We start from the raw sequence: 17,087 nt of genomic DNA on the forward strand, positions 1-17,087 counted from the left end.
CAATTAAATAGATGGCATAATTCTTTGGCGGGGAAAAGAATAGAATTTTGTTAAGGAATTGTTTTCCCTTTTTTGGGGAGGGGGAGGTGGTGTAGGTGGGGTGTTTTGTATCTTCTCCTCTCCACAAACCCAGAACACCAGTAACTATGGCTCGCAAAAATATTCCTCCAGTGGTTGCTCGCGATGGCCATTGGAGCCGGGGGCAAGGCTACCCAACCTGGCAAATGGAAGTGTCAAATCTACAATATGACAAGTTCCCAAGCCACGATGCTTATAGATTCACACCCCTACCTGCGTCAACCTCCTTCAGTGGGCTGCATCACTGAGTGATCTTGATAAACAAAAATTGGATTTCCCCTTTTTCCCAAATCCATTTGCAAAAGAATCCATTAGATACGGAATGCACATCCTCTAATCAAAAGCACACATCCTCTATTGAATATCTTGCATTTGGCACTCACACTGTGGTTTCACCGTCAAGAAAGACCATTTCTACCTTCTTCATTGTCTTGTCTTATTAACACCTTCGTAAGAGCAAGACACAAATTACCTATTCCAAAACAACATTTTCCAAGCATTAAACACAAAAACAAACAGCTAACAACAAATTATCTCACAAAGAATATAATGAAACTTCATGATGCACTAACCTAATGCATTTTCTCACTCTCTGCAAGGATATTCTTGCATATTCCATCCTTCCTTGACAATTGCCCAGGAAAGTAAATTCATCAAACTTGAGAGTAGCATCGGAGGAATGGTTGGGGGTCAGGAAGACTCACAACATGCAAGCCTAGGAGGTATAGAGAAATAGCAATTTCACCCTTTTCCATTGTCAATAGTTGATCCCTTCACCTGTCCTTTGGTGTTAAAAAATAAATAAATAAACTTGTTTGAACCCACAATTTTCTTTCTTACAAAGACTTATTAAGTTTCCCAAAAAGAAGGATCATAAACCTTTTCTATGCAACTTTGAACCCTCATAGCAGCACTGCTGATTACCCAGGTCTCTTTGTCCCTCGGGCCTAATACCCAAATAGCTTCAGTTATAGCAATACAACCATCGGAATCAATAAAACGCTAAGACTCATCGTCTTTGTAGTCTTCTAAACCTAAAATTCCATACATCTAACAGTATCTGGGTAGCATAAAACCAATTACATTTTACTCCCCTTCTTCATTGTCTCGACAGCTTCGAAGAAGCTGCACAGAAATGGCCTATTTCAAAATAACATTTCCTAGTCATTATATAGAAAAACATACCGCCGATGGCAAATTATCTAGACGGAGATGGACAGTAACCTTCTTGAACGTTAGACTTACCTCCATCTCATTTTGCCATTGATTTCCTACTTTCGATCGAGCGATGGTTTGGGAAGCTCAAAATCAATTGCATGTTACTCCCCTTCTTCATTGTCTCCATAGCCTTAGCAGGAGCAATACAAAAATGACCTATTCTAGAAACAACATTTTCCAATCTTTTAACACAAAAACAGAGCTTATGGCAAAATATCTAAATGAAAATGAATATAAACTTCTAGAGTTGTGAACCCAAGTCCATTTGATTTCTCAACTTATGTTCCATCTTTTTATTGAGCTTCATATGTTACTGAATCGCAAAAATGTACATACTCAATAGGGCACAAAGGTAATATCAGAACAAATTAATTATAGAACCGTAAAATGCACTAATCAAACACCTCATCAAGCTTGCTGAGAATTTTCCAAATTTCTCCCTAACATTCTCACTCTGCAAGGATCTTCTTGTATATCCCTCATCTTTGCAGATAACTATGACACTTACCAAGGAAAGTAATTGAACAACAAACTAGAGAGTAGCTTCAAGAGGATATTGTTGGACACAAGCTAGACTTACCATAAGCAAGCTCAAGGGTATAGTGAAAACAGCATGTTCGCCATTTTTCATTGTCTTGATACTTCTGATCTGATCCCTTAATCGCTTGTCCTGTCAAATCATACAACACTTGTCAGAACACTTCATTTCTTACTAATAAAAAGCTGTTAAATCTCCAAAAAGAAGGATTATAACTTTCTCTATGCAACTTTGAACCCACGTTACAGTCTGTTGATTGTAGTGGTGTCTCTGTCTCTCAAGCATTGATACCAATATAGCTCTAATTTTACAACTCAACCGTTTGAGACACTAACACTTTACAGTCATACTAGTCTTTTGATCCTATATTTCCATACATTTAACCGCATTCATCTATGTAGTTTAAAAACAATTCCTTTTACTTTCACCCATCTAGGCCATTAAGATAATCACTTGTGAGATCTCATCAGCATACTAATTGCAGAAAATTTCTGCCATTGGACAATGATATATTCAGGTCTACTGTGTAGAAATAAGTTAGGTTCATAGAGAAACACTTAAATTAAGATGGAGGAGGGGAAAGTCAAATAAGAACAAAATCGAAACCAAAACTTTCAAATAAACTGAGCTTGTGTCTTAGGTCCCTTTTGAAAATGGAAGTGGAGCAGAATTTGATTTACACCATAAAATATACAGCTTTATTTGAAGGGTACCATTACATTTGTACTCCAATTCCAACTTTGACAGGGAACTTCATACTGCCATAGAAAGATTGGAGGAATAAAACTCAAATCTTTGACATATAACTTTGATCCTTAATATCATTTTTTTACATAATTGAAGGGGGCAAAACATATGGCTGGGATCCTTAAAATCATATCTTTGACAATTCTCCTTGAAAAAAGTAAATCTGAAATATAAGATCAGGTTACACAATGTAAAAACCCATGAAAACTAGTTCTACATCTGGTCAATGATGCATAAAACCTATGAGATTTTTGCTAATAGATATTTTAGCTAGTTTGGATGTTTAGGTTAGAAAAGAAAGATGGGAAATGTTAAGTTATGAAAGAAAAGAAAAAAAAAGAAAGGAAGAGATTTTAATATTGTTTGAGAGTTCAGGGTGGGAAAAGGTATGATTTTAGATATATATATCAATAAAAATTTATTCAATACACATTTGAGGACAAAATTGGCATTTAGAAAAAAATTATTAGGCATTTTTCAACTTTTCCGATGCTTGGGCAGAAAACTTTGGTAACCAACAATAGGAGTTCATTTGTCCAAATTAAACGCTTTTCATCCTTTTCTACCCCTCAAAAACTCCCAAATTCGAAATGTCTTTTCTGTCACTTCTTTTCTTTTTCTTTTGTTTTCTCGTCAAATCACAACTCCCAAACTAGCTATGGGAAAGAGAACTAGTTCTCCATCTGGTCAGCGATGCATAAAACCCATGGGATCTTTGCTTATAGATTGCCTTAAGACTGATGCTAGAAATTTTCAAGAACAAAAATCCCTTCGAAGCACAGGAAGATTCTCACTATGCGAAACAAAAAAGAAATGAATTTCTAATTATTAGAATATCATAGAGATAAGGAACTGGATAGCGTAAGAGAGATGTAGATGCCCCATTAAGTACCATACAGATCATAAAAATCCAATTTTTAGAACAAAAGCATAACACTATAGAAATTTCCTCTAATATAATGCTACAAAATTCAAAATCATCAAGTGCACTATATATTTCCGTTTTAAACCATAAGACATGGGAGAAAACAGAAACCACGAGTAACCATCTTGTTATTTACAGATTTGCCAAATCAACAACAACTACATCATCTTAGTATATGAACAAGCCTTCACAAGTTACTTAAACTGCATCAAATGGTGATTGGACTGGAAAGATAGAATAGATCCTAGCGGAGCTGTCGGCAGTGGTGAGAGGGCGCCGGAGAGACAGGGAGACAGACAGTCATTCTTGCAATGGAGATAGGGTGAGGAGCGGCTTGTGATGAGAATTTTTAGGCTTGATAGTGTAGGTTTCTTGATGGTCGGTGCAGTTTTATATTTTAAGACTTTATTGGCCACTTGTTTTGATGAACTCGACTTTCACGATGTATAGCAGAAATGGGTCAAGTACATTCGCATACTTAGCCCTCAACTTTCAGCAGATTGGCTCCATTTGGATTAATCAGTTTTTCAAAAATTAATTTTTAAATATTATAATACTTTTTAAAAAGTATTCCAAAAGGTATTCTGAAAAATAGTCTAAATTTTTTTAATGTTTAAAAAATATCTCAAAATATATTATAAAAACTCTACTATTTTTAAATATTTCAAAATATATTCTAAAAACTCTGTTACAGTCAAATTTTTCAAAAACACCCCAAAAAATAATTAATCCAAACGGATGTTTTTAAATTACTTAATTGTATGTCCTCTTAAAGAGAAGTAATAATACTAATCCTTTTCTTTTTAGCCTTTGTTTAGCTGAAGTATGCTATCATGTTGCTTACAAACATTAACGTGAAGTATATTAATGGAACTTTTGACATCGAATATTTTGCTGTGTTGTTTGGTTTACGCTATGAGAACCTGATAAAATTATTTTTACTATAACTCATTTAGTCATTTATGATTTTGCCAACGGAAAATTGACTACCCACATAATACACACACACACACTAAGTTCTGTATTATAAGCAACATATTAACGAAGTCAATCTTCAATGTGGCCCAATACTCTTTACATACAGAGTCTTTGCAAGCCTAGCCGAACATCACCGATACCCTTTCAAGCCTAGCCCAGAAATTGTTTTCAGCTTGGAATGGATATTGATAATTCACCCAAACTTTTTTTGACCTAAAAAAAAAAGAATAGATATTGATAATTGAATCTCAAAGACTATTGGACTCAAATTCAAGGTTAGTTACCTCACCAAAAAAGAGAAGAAGCTCGAATATCACTTAAATCGACTTGAGCATTGAGATCTAAATGTGAAGATGAATGAGATTGCCAAGTTACGGGAGAGTTATCTTTTCCATTTGTTGGTTTGTTTTTGACGAATAAGTTGCTTACTTATATAGGAGCGGATATTGTTTACCAAAATATTCGGCATATGTTAAATTCAATCTTAGAGCAGGAGCTAACAAATTTTGAGCTTTTGTATTTTTTGCGGATAATGTTTTTCAAGGGTAAAACAAAGATTTCATTCATTCAAATCATATATTACGGCTTTGATTAGTAAAGAAAGGAAATCATCCTATCAAGCAGTTTTACATTTCAAACGAAGAGAAAATTTTGCTAAAACATGGGTTGGCAAATTTCCGGTCTTTGATTAGTAAAGAAGGGAAATCATCCTACCAAACAGTTCTACATTTCAAATCAGGAGAAAGTTTTGCTAAAACATGGGTTAGCAATTTTCCAGTTCTATAAAGATGGGAAATTTTACATCCTTGGAAAAAATTTATAGAGGTTCCGAGCCTTGTCTAGCAAATTGCCAAAATCAGAAAATCCACTTCATCCGAATTCATTTTCTGAACAACATTAATAATAGCATCACTTTCAAGAATCAAAATCTCAATCCCCACTTCTTTTGTCCATTTTAATCTTTTGATGACAGCTATAATTTCAGCAAATTTTAGAAAATATAACTTTACCAATTCTTTCCACAAAAGGCTACCTACCATAGGCTATCCGTCATCATCTCTAACGAGAATACCAATTCCCACATCGGTTCAGGAGTGTGAGAGGATCCCCTTTTAAGGTCCATTGAGCTCCCCTTCCAGTCAGCAATTGTCTGGACAGTGAAATTTAGTGGATCCTCCCTTAAATGGTTGATTTTCAAGGAATACCAATTCCTACATCCTCTAGAGTGCATGTTGCATCTACAGTAACCTTCAAAAAACCTTGCTGCTCTCAATTCTGGAGAATGCCTACCGTCTGAAGAATTCATTTGAGCCAGCCATCTTATTAATTTCTTGGGCTTGGATAAACTCCTGTAAATATGATTTTGCCCATTCAACTACCACGTGGGGTTTGATTACCTTTGCTTCAAATATGATGCTATTTTCCTGATAATTTCAAGGACTGGGTTATTAATTTTGTTTCACAATATTATTACTATTACAATTTAGGCCTTCCAAAGACGAAAACAGATTGGAGTCGGCCTAGTGCAGGATCCACTGACTCTGCTTTTTCCCATCCGTGATTGAGGGCACCAGATTTCTCATTTCCATGGATGACAGTGCTGGTCATCATTAGAATAATACTAACACTACTAGTTGGCAAGCATAGACAGAGTTGGGAAGAATGCAAGATGTATCCTAACCAATGCTTAGGAGAATGCAGCTCTACACCAGAGGGAGAGAACCTTGAAAAAAAAAAACGGAGTTAACGTGGCATGGTACTGGTACTGGTACTGGTATATAAAGATATTACGAACCCATATAAGATTGACGTTCGGAGATGGCTTTTCACAGGAAGATTTGTATGGAACTTCAGAGCTGTTGGGGTGTTGTTGGATTGGGCCAAGTGAAGAAGAACTTCAATGGTGTGACGCGATTCAGATACATTATCAGATGTAACAAATTGTTCTCTTAGTAATTCACGAGCTCTTTTTTCTGGCCCTTTTCGCCCACAATTCGCAGACATCGTCATATTTATTATGCACCCTGACTCTCCAAGCATAGTATTTATTTTGCACCAACTCAGACATCGTTTACTATTGTACGACTAAAACTTCAATCTGTTCACAACGAAGAGTGTAGTCTACACTCTGGAGAAGATCATGGGCCATCTTTCTTAGCCACTACCTACTCTCTGCCTTCTTGGCCAGGTTTGTTGTCCTAGATTTTTCACTCACGGCCCAAGGTACTTTGACAGTAAAAAATGTTCAATGCACAGGCAATGCGTATTTAATTAGTGTATCGGTATCACCATCTTTCAATAACTCAAGACTCTTTTTTAGGGTGTGCCACCAGGTCTTTTAATTGCCTCAATCATCACACAACTTCACGCGAAATCGTTTCCAGAAGAGTCTCATCCCATCCCATTTGGCCAGGTAGCCTTGCCACCATCCCCTCGTATACCATAGCAGATAATGCTGCAACTTCTACAAAAGCCACTTAGAGACTCAACTTACTCGGGAACGATTGTCCGGAAAATCGTTTGGACCGATTTTGTGCAAAATATAACTCTGTATGCTTACGGTGTAATTTATTTTCACCAATGCATAATTATAAAACAAAATTTTGTAAGTTTCACATATGATGTAAAAAACGATGTGTAAGATGCAATCTAAACTTTACATTTTTATTGATCAAATTTTGACCATGAACCTTCAAGAACCACTGCTTCTTGCAATAATCATTCCTGTCCCTCCTCCAGAATTTTGCCACCTGACTCCATTCGTACGTACCAATGATTTTGATTGTGCAACTCTCAGTAGATGCATGCATAACTTTCCCTGCCTAAAATATTCCCTTCCCCGGAGCTAGCTGGTCATCTCCGCCATCCTACTGTTTCCATGTGACCTACTAGTAATTAATACTACTTGCGTCCTGTCTATTCTTATGGTTGCAATTGATGGAGGGATCATGTAACATCTCTAATTTATAGTTTAAATATAAAATCCCTAATTCACGTCACTAACTTATTAACCTTCGTGCAGCTTCAATTTAATTATTTTTCCCCTTCTATATAAAATTGGCTCCAAATCTTAAAAGAATAAAAAGAAAAAGGAAGGTCTTGAACCACAAATTGAAAATGTAAATCAATAAGTGGTTCATTGCTTCCTCAAACTCAACTTTACCACCGAACCTTCGGGCTCAACCCTGTGAATGAGTCAGTCAGACTTAGAAGTTAGAACCCACCTGCGTCGTCTATCCATCTTAGGCAAAGAATCAAAGCTCTAATTTCTGCGGGTTTAATTACCTTCAAGCAAGCAGCTGATACGAGCCCCAGGTTGACAGTGGAAACTAGTAGTACTTGTTTCAAAACTTTTCTTATTTTTGTGTTAGTATTCTCTCTCTTTCTCATAAGTCACATTTAGATCACCGTCTTGCAGATTCCTTGATAAGTTTCGATTTGATACTAAAGATAAGAAGGATGCGAATGTCACATACAATCTTTATCTCGAAGCGAAGTATAAAATTTTCCATTAGCTCCTTCAATAAAGTAATGACAACTTGGTCCACCTCAAGATCGTTTGGAATCATTTGATTTAACTGCATGTCTCCCCAACAGAATTTGTAAATTCCAATTATAGTAAGAAATACATACTGATACACTGCTACATGTTTTTGCCTGTCGCATACTTGGTTTTAAGAACATAAGAAATGAGTTGGTGTAGCTCTTGATAGATGTACAAAGGGGAAATTTTATATCTGAATGAATATAAATGATGCGTCATTAAATTTAAACTTTTAATATACATAAACCTATAGCTGCCAATAATCATTTTATTAATCATTAGTCCTAAATTTTCCTTCATAAATTGGGTTAGATCATTATGTTTATCAGCTTAGAGCTAATAGTGAGGGCTCCATATATAATTTGTGTTATTCGGACTCTTCATTTGACCCCAAAGTACCCGTGACTGTCCACAAGATATGATACTGGTGCTGGTTTAAGACATGTGCCCGACACTTGGAAAATTTTTTGGACGCTTTGACTCTTGTGAGGTCTGATGTCGAAGGTAGAGGAGGAGACCTAGTTGAGAATCCTCATGGGCGTGGAAGACTTGCTGCATTGGAGTCCTTATTGCACTGGAATCCTTTTCAACCATGACTTGTTGGTTACTTTAAAATTTGCTAATCCTTCTCGAGCTATGACTTGTATGTTGGGGGTACTATATATTAGTAATTCTTATATTTACGAGAAATTTTGCCGCACCCACGCACTTCGTGTTCCCGTGTCATAATTTTAGATGGTTCTGCGCTCGAGTCCAGGTACAAATGTGTTTGGATAGTATATTATTTGAAATAATTACTGTAGCATTTTTTGTGATGCGATGTATATGAGATAAAAAAGTAGTTAGAAATATAAAAATATAGATTTGAAAATGTGTTTACGACATAAACAATATATTACGTGAAATAATTCAACAATCCAAACACATCTCAATAATTATCCTACTATGATCATGCTGCTGCTAATGCAGAATGATCACTTCTAAAACCTATGCAGTTTAGGATTCTGATATTAACCACCGGCTCTAAGCTTATCCTATGCTGGTGTTTAATTGTATGATAGTAGTTTAATTCAAGACCTTACTATATATGTATGCAATTCTAGACCATAGTATGTTATTTTGCACTGTGGGTGTGGGGTGAAGAATGAACAAGTTGAAATTTTTGATTCTTTACAGTGGAGATTTGTGTAGTTGGGAAATGATTTTTTTTTGCTTCTCTCTTCTATTGTTGTAGTTTATGTTGACCGTTTCATTGTGTAAGTATGATGGTAAAAAATATTAAATCACAAATTTTACTGCCCCCGCATGACAAGATTTTGGAACGATCCAGCTCCGTTGTCGTCCATTATGTCCTAACAAAATCCAAAATATAATCTGTGTACCTCTAAAAGATAGTGTATTTTAGTATATGGTAACCGAAAGTTCGTTGGGAAGTAATGGTCAGCCGACAATAAAAAGAGAAAAAAAAGACGCTGGTGATTGAACAATGATGATGGAAGCCAAAACCTAATCACCTAATACTACGACCTAACTCAAAAGTCAAATTATGTTTACTATTACAATGAAATTTTTAACCAGGCCCATGCGGTTATATTAATGGCATGTAATAGTCGCGAATCTTGTAGCAAATGTTTCCCTTGAAACCCCAACCAAAAAAGGAAAAAGAAAAAGGAGGAAATGCCGAGTTAACTATTTTGACAAGGTTACATTGAAGACTGATTTTGTTGGTTTGCTTTCAAATGGTCGATATCCTGCGCTAACTAGAGAGACAATTTAGATACGGGTGTTAAAAATTGTTTTGTTAAAGTACTAAAATTTGAGCTCGCACTATTGAAATTGGAAGTAGTAACTTGGTAAAGTTTACTAAGACGTTCCTCCCTTCAAAAAGATGAAATACTCCTCCAGTCCAGATTATAAGAAGTCTTGAATCACAAAATGAGATTGGAAGCTGTGTCGAGACGGTTTTAACCTGGTGATTAAGGTTGAGAATTTAGTGATTTAGAGGTCTTGTGTTCAAATTTCCTCTCTCGTCTCTTCTCTCTTTACAACTCTTTTCATGCTAGGAAAAATTAAAAACAAGAAGAAGAGTAAAGTGCAAGCAGGGATAGGTGAAAATGGCTAGTAGGAGTTTGGTTTTGGTCTATAATTCCTCTTCTAAACTGTGAAGTACGAATACACCACAAATTTATGCGTTTTCTATCATATTGCGTAAAGGCGCACTAAGAAATTCCTCCATGCCTGGAGCCATTCCCCTTTAAATCCCACGACAAAATCAACAGGTAAGAGTAGGCCTAATGCAAGATCCATTTGACTCTGTCTGCTTTTTCCCATCCGTGATTGATGGCATCAGATTTCCATGGATTTCTTAGTCCTCACTCATGCCACAAGAAGCCATTTCACATTCTTGGAGGGAACAATAAAAATGACTTTCAAAAGACCCCACAAGCCCATTCTTTTTCTTTTAGTCATTCTCAAGTTTTTAACTACCGTCCTATCAAAGCATAAAAAAGAAAACCAAGTCAAGTCACTTAACTCCAATCCCCAGAGTCCCTCTTTCCCTTTCATCATATCTCACCCTCTGCTCTTTTCCATTTCATTGTTTTTATATATATCCCCGCAGATTTCTAACTATCTTCCAGTCACTCTCATCTTGTACCCAGCCATGGATTGGTTCTCATGGCTCTCGAAAACGGGCCTTGAGCCCTCTCTGGTTTATGAATATGGCCTAGCTTTTGCTCACAATGAGCTTGAAGAAGAAGACATAGCCTACTTCAACCATGAATTTCTGCAAAGCATGGGGATTTCTATAGCTAAACACAGGCTAGAAATTCTCAAGCTTGCCAAGAAAGAGAAAGGGACCATTCCACATCCCATGTCTAGGCTGCTCATAGCAATCAAGAGAACAAAGAGGAGTCTTTCCAAGTATATTCGCATGTGGGTTCGGCGAGAGGAGTCGGCTCTTGCACTGGTGCCAAAGCGTAGTTATAATTCAAGTTCAAGATGGAAGAGTGCTATGGTGAAGAGGAACAAGAGGCTGACGGTTGCTAAGCAAAATAGCAGTAGACTCTTGCTTACTAATGGTAGTCCTATGGTGATGATGCCTAGTTCAAGAATTGAGAGTTTCTCAAGCCCAAATATTTATGATCTCAGGGCTGATGACGAGAAGATGGATGCAGATCGCGACGAGTATTGGTCAGCAGCGTTCGAAGAGATCAAATGGGACTCAATGTTTCAGAATTTGAAGCCAACTTGATTGAATTTGGTTCTCATTTCTTTCTTTTTTTATTTTGATTACGCCAATCAATTTGAATGGTGCAGGGGAGGTGTAGGTACTATTGCAATCTTCAATTTTATCTTTGTAGTTTGTAGTAGTTGGTAAAAGAAAATAAGGAATTGTATGACTTTTCTCAGCAGTGGTGGTGGATGAGTCATGCAGAGCCCACCAAAAAAAGCATTAGAGTCAGTACCTGTAATCAGATTGTCCCCCCTACTTTGCATGTTTGTAACTATCTTTTTCACTTCACATAATCAGGTGTAATTATGGGCCTTCCCAGCAGTATCTTTTTCTTCCTCAACTTCAGGATGAGAAATGGAGAACTCGTTAGTATGATACATTAGCCAGACTGGTCGCTTCTTAACAAAAATGTTAATTAGGTACTTGTTCTTCTTGGACGACTGTTTCTGGTAATTACTAGTAGCATATTGCACCAGTTTTGTATGTACTTAGCTCCAAAAAAACAAAAAAAAAAAGGGATTGTGCAAACTTTGTTGCAATCGGTAATTTAGGAAAAAGTTGCTCATATCTTAGAGAGATCAGGACTTAGATGAGTGCGCTGCAATAAATGCTGTACAAGTACACAGATGAGAAGGAGATTGCTCCTGCGGCAACTGAACGTTGCTTAGAAATCGTTATTTTAATTATCGCTTCTGCAAATTGTTTCTTAGCATTTAGGAACCGATGCTGCATTAAATGTCTCCATAAATAATTGCGAATTTCAATAATAGATCCCTCCCATTAATTACTATCACCTAAGTATTGGGACCATGATTTAGCTCCAAATCGCCTTAATGCTAGGATCACAGTTTATCCTCAAAAGAGAAAAGAACAATACTTAGCAGGATCATAAGAGCTCCATGACTCAGGGCCCAACAATGTGGACAAGGGAAGTGGCCTCTAACCCCACGAAGACTGCCGCATTTGCATTTTGCAGCGGCACCTTACGACTCCTGATCTATCACTATCTAATCTTCTTGTCTGAAAATTTCTGAGCAAAGATGAACTAAGATCAAATGTGGTGGAACCGGAAAAGATATTTCTTGGCTGGGAATCGGGCACCGACACATGTTTTGCCTTGTGGCAGGCATTGTCCCACTGTGCATTATGCATTTACTAGACTGACTGATGCATTAAACCAGTTTGCAGCAATTATGATGGACAAAGTTCTTCATTCGAGATTCTACAGTTACTGGTTACAACTCCTCCATGCAAATGCTTTTAAGCTCTGTCAAAAGTGTCCAGAGTTGTTGAACAAAATCTGAAAATTTTTTTATTCAATCTAGAAATCCCTTCTTAAAGAGATTATTATGAAAGTTTAAAAGTCGAGTCAGAAATCTTAGGGTTAGCTAGGCCAATGTACCTTATTAAAGAGATTTATAAAACAGTACTGTATCTGTTTGTGTTAAAGCCTGAGTTCTAATGAAACATCAGAAAAGAATTACATAAACCCGTTATCGGGTGAAATGTCCAAGGAATTTTATTCATGACTAAACACCCTACATCGAACATTAACTGGATCCAGATCAATCGCAGCCATCTTCGAATTTGGAACGCAGTTTGCTTATGCAAATATTTTTTTTAATGCAAGTTAATTATATCAAAGGGATAATTTCAGAAACCTCCCCTGAGGTTTCGTGAAATATCACTAAGCTCCTCCCACGTTTTCAAAATCTCTCTTACTACCCCTCAAGTGATTGTAGTGTCACATGTCACTATCAAAATAGATGAATTGTCAATAATAACCTCATTTCTTCTAGCAATTATTTAGCATATGAAAAGCAAAAAAAAAAAAGCATGTAATAGTCTAAAGCCCGGAAAACAATTGGCCCACTTACAAAAAATAAAATGTTTTGATTTCTAGTTCAATTTTTTCCTTTAACATTGGACTTTATAATTTGACTTGAATTTGGGGCCAATACATAATAGTTTTGACTTTTCATGTGCACTTAGTATAAACCATTATTAATATTGTGCAAACGTCTTGATAATTTTTTAATATAACCAAATATATATATATATATATTTTTTTAAATTACCCATGGCCACCTTTGCTTTTAGTCTCATACTTACCTTAGTTCACTAGTTATTTCTTAATCTATTATACTTAGTTAGGGTAAAGAAATCAGCACCATTTCCTTTTGACATCTAACACTAGTAGCAAGTTTAGAAACGAGAATAGGATCCTTATTATTACCCTTTCGATATCTTTTTTAATATGTGTTGTTTTATTTTTATTTTTCTTTCAATTTTCTTCCTTACACTGATATAATCAGAACATGTGGCTACAATAATGTTCTTCAGAATGTCAAATCTTTTTATGCATACGTCCAATAATAATACTCTTATAACAAGGATGAGTTGAAAAGAAACTAACTTTGTATATATTGAAAAAAATTGGGGTGGTTTTGAATGATTGTTCTTAGGAGTTTTTGTAAAAAAAGTCAAATATATATTTTTCTATTTACATTGTTGATTACAAAATTTTAAAGTTCAAAGAAGGTGTACAAATAACATAGCACAAACAAATAAATAAGAGTAAAATGTCATACTTTTTGATAGTTAATCATTTTCTTCTACTAATTTCCTCTCAATCTGCCCATTTTCTAAAGCTATTTCTACCTTTTAATATTGCTGCTAGGAAGCCAAAACTAACCGTTGCCTTCCTAACGGTCATTCACCTTTCTCACTTGCAGTCCAATTTTCATGCATTTCACACTTTGACCCCCTCACTTTTTGAATAGATTTTTTTTGGTCAGCTTAAGGGTATTAAGGGAACTAAAACTCTCTCTCTCCTCCAAAATGCATTTTCTATTAATACTTTTGGTTAGAGGGGCTGACATTGTTAATAAAATGTCAATTCAAAGGGTGGTAAGAGAGATTTTGAAAACGTGAAGGGAGCTTAGTGATATTTCATGAAACCTCAGGGGAGGTTTATGAAATTATCCCTATATCAAATTGGCAAAATAAAAAATGTCAGCTCAAGTAATCACAAAGTAGACTCCACTATTCACAGTTTCATTATTTATTTATGTTAATAACATTTTATGGCTCGTTGGGTACGACGACTTCGTTCTTTAGTTACCGTGCAAAAATTGAGAAGATCCAGAAGTGGGAAAATTCAATAGTCAATTTAGACTGCCATCGGTTTTCAGCTAAATGCTATGCTGGAAAGTAAGCTGGTTGATTAGAAACCAGAATCCTTGCTCATCTAGAATCACCGAGCCAGAATCCACAAAGTCTTCATAAATCTTCAATTTCGGACGAGATTTTATGTCAACTCACATAGATATAAGCAAATTCTAGTACTAATAAAAGACAATCACATATTCCACTGAAGTTAAGGCACGAACTAAATGGTAGACGGGGCTTTACAGCCTAGAGCTAAAACAAAGGGAGAGACAACGTTACCCTAATTATATATAGGACAATAGCGACCAGCACTAATCATTCACGAGAGAGCGTTCGTGCTAAGAAAGCACACTATGATGCTATCTTTTAATGATTGAATAAAGTTCAATCATTGTTTGATTAGATCAATCTGTATTGATCAGTGCAAGAATATATACTTGATAACAAAAAAACAACAAAAAATGGAGATTGGTGTGTTCTTAACTAGGAAGTTAGAAAATAACTAAGACAGAAATGAAAGCATACACGATTGCAGAATTACAGGGATGTGTTCTAACATCATGATTGCGAGATTGTTTGTCTACTCCTACTGTACACAGGGACAATATGTTCTGTAGTAATAAGATCCGCACACATGCACAATACTTACAAGTTTGGAGTGGAAAATACGTTTGAGTACTAGTGGTCCATTTTGAAGAAGCATAATCTACATTTTCTCTCCTCATGTAATGTTGCCGCAATCTCAACATGATTACCATTATACTACTACTCAACATGCATGAACTCTGGTGCTAATTAAAATAACTAACCATCATTATTCTTGTCCAACTCTGTAATCTGAAAAATGGTGTTTACCAGTCCTGCATGCCCCAAAAGAACGTAAATCCACTACGTGGGAAGGTAAATTTACACGGCATGACTACCTTGAAGGCGTTCGGTTAAACTGCTGGGGCATACCCATTTTTGTGTTTTTAGGTAACGTTTCATAAATGGGTAGGAAGACTGGGGCGTCAGCTATAGTTTCCAACAAAAGATGGTCATTTGTGAGGCCGTCTAGCCGAGAAATTAAGCCGGGCGTCTGCTTTGTGCTTTCGGCTTGCAACTTAATGCAACCATATCATATGCGGACAAATATTAGTTGGTAATTGGTAGTATAATGCTAAATAAGTTTGTCCATTTCCCTGCTGATTATGTGGACTAGCCCCGGGATAAGCTGCTGACCCACCAATCTCCTTTTCCCAGCCGTGAATGATGGTGTGAGATTATGAAAAAGAATTCCTTAGGTCTCACTTCAACAGCAATGTCACGACTCTTTGCCCAATTCTTGAAGGCAACACGGCTTTAATTAAGCCCAGGGTCCATCTTTTTCTTTTGTCCTTCTCAACTTCAACTGCCGACTCATTCGGGCACTTGTCATCCTTATTCACTCGATCGTTCTTCAAATCAAGGTCGCAAGTCTCAACCAATTGCTAAAAAGAAAAAATGTATCAATTCACAATTAAAAATTGGTCCCTAATTGTACTTGCTCTTGCCATCCTACCATGTATATATATATATATATTGATGTATTTCTATACCAAAGTCGGGTGGTGAATTGGTACCACTGGACTCCAAGCGATGGATTGGTTTTCTTGGCTCTCAAAAACTAGCCTGGACCCTTCCACTGCTTATGACTATGCGCTTACTTTTGCTCAAAACGAGCTGGAAGAAGATGACATAGCTCATTTCAATCATGAATTTCTTCAAAGCATGGGCATTTCTGTGGCGAAACACAGGCTCGAGATTCTCAAATTTGCAAGAAAAGACAAAACTAGAAGCCTACGTCCCCTGTTACGGCTTCTGATTGCAGTCAAGCAAGCAAAGAACTATGTTGCTAAGCATATTCGCGTCCGTGTCGGTCAGGATAGCTCAGCTCATACTATGATCCCAGTTCCACAGATGAATAAAAGTTCAAGATGGAAGGCAGCTATGCTGAGGGCGAATAGGAAATTGATTCAGACAACTAAGCGAGGTAGGCCTACGCTTCTTGCCGGTGGTACTAATAGTAATACTCCTCCAGTTGTGGCAGGTCAAGAAATATTGATGCTCACAAATGGAAGCCCTCTGGAGTCTGATTCAAGTAGTAACAGTTCATCTGACACTGACGTTCAAGATTTCCATTTTCACAATGAAAAGTTGAACTGCAGTGATGGTGAGTTTTGGTCGAATGGTATTGAAGAGCTCAAGTGGGAAACAATGTTCCAAAATCTGAAGCCCACATGACGATCCCAGTGCTTATACATCATGTGGAATTAATTCTTTTGGCTCTTCCATGCTCAAACTTGAGCAATTTGTGTTCCAAAATAAAATGGTTTTGTCGTCTCCCTTTGCACGCCATCATGCCTCCTTACCGTTTCAGTAATCGGAGAATCACCTTGTAATCATATCCGTACCATACATACCACGGGTAGTTCATTTCCAATTTTGCTCTTTCTTGTTTGGTCTGTAATTAGCTTGGAATTGACAAAAATGGATGAAGTCAGTTGCAGATGTTTGGGTGCAGTAGCTTAGTTGCAACCCGTAACTTGTAATGTTTCTTTAATCTAGATTAATATAAATGTGATGTTGTTATCAACTAGAATGGTTGTGAACCTTATTTTGATCAGATTAACTA

The 17,087-nt window shown here is 36.5% G+C and overlaps 2 protein-coding genes across 2 annotated transcripts; both read left to right on the plus strand.

Moving 5' to 3' along the window:
- Positions 1–10,509: 10,509 nt before the first annotated feature.
- On the plus strand, positions 10,510–11,587 carry LOC113742995 (uncharacterized). The gene has a single exon (XM_027271047.2). The coding sequence runs from the start codon at positions 10,691–10,693 to the stop codon at positions 11,279–11,281; it is 591 nt and encodes a 196-aa protein (XP_027126848.1). The 5' UTR covers positions 10,510–10,690; the 3' UTR covers positions 11,282–11,587.
- Positions 11,588–15,975: 4,388 nt separating this feature from the next.
- Positions 15,976–17,048, plus strand: LOC113741534 (uncharacterized). The gene has a single exon (XM_027269070.2). The coding sequence runs from the start codon at positions 16,052–16,054 to the stop codon at positions 16,694–16,696; it is 645 nt and encodes a 214-aa protein (XP_027124871.1). The 5' UTR covers positions 15,976–16,051; the 3' UTR covers positions 16,697–17,048.
- The last annotated feature ends 39 nt before the right edge of the window (positions 17,049–17,087 follow it).

Source organism: Coffea arabica, chromosome 4e (genome assembly GCF_036785885.1).
Source record: "Coffea arabica cultivar ET-39 chromosome 4e, Coffea Arabica ET-39 HiFi, whole genome shotgun sequence".
Lineage (NCBI taxonomy): Eukaryota > Viridiplantae > Streptophyta > Magnoliopsida > Gentianales > Rubiaceae > Coffea > Coffea arabica.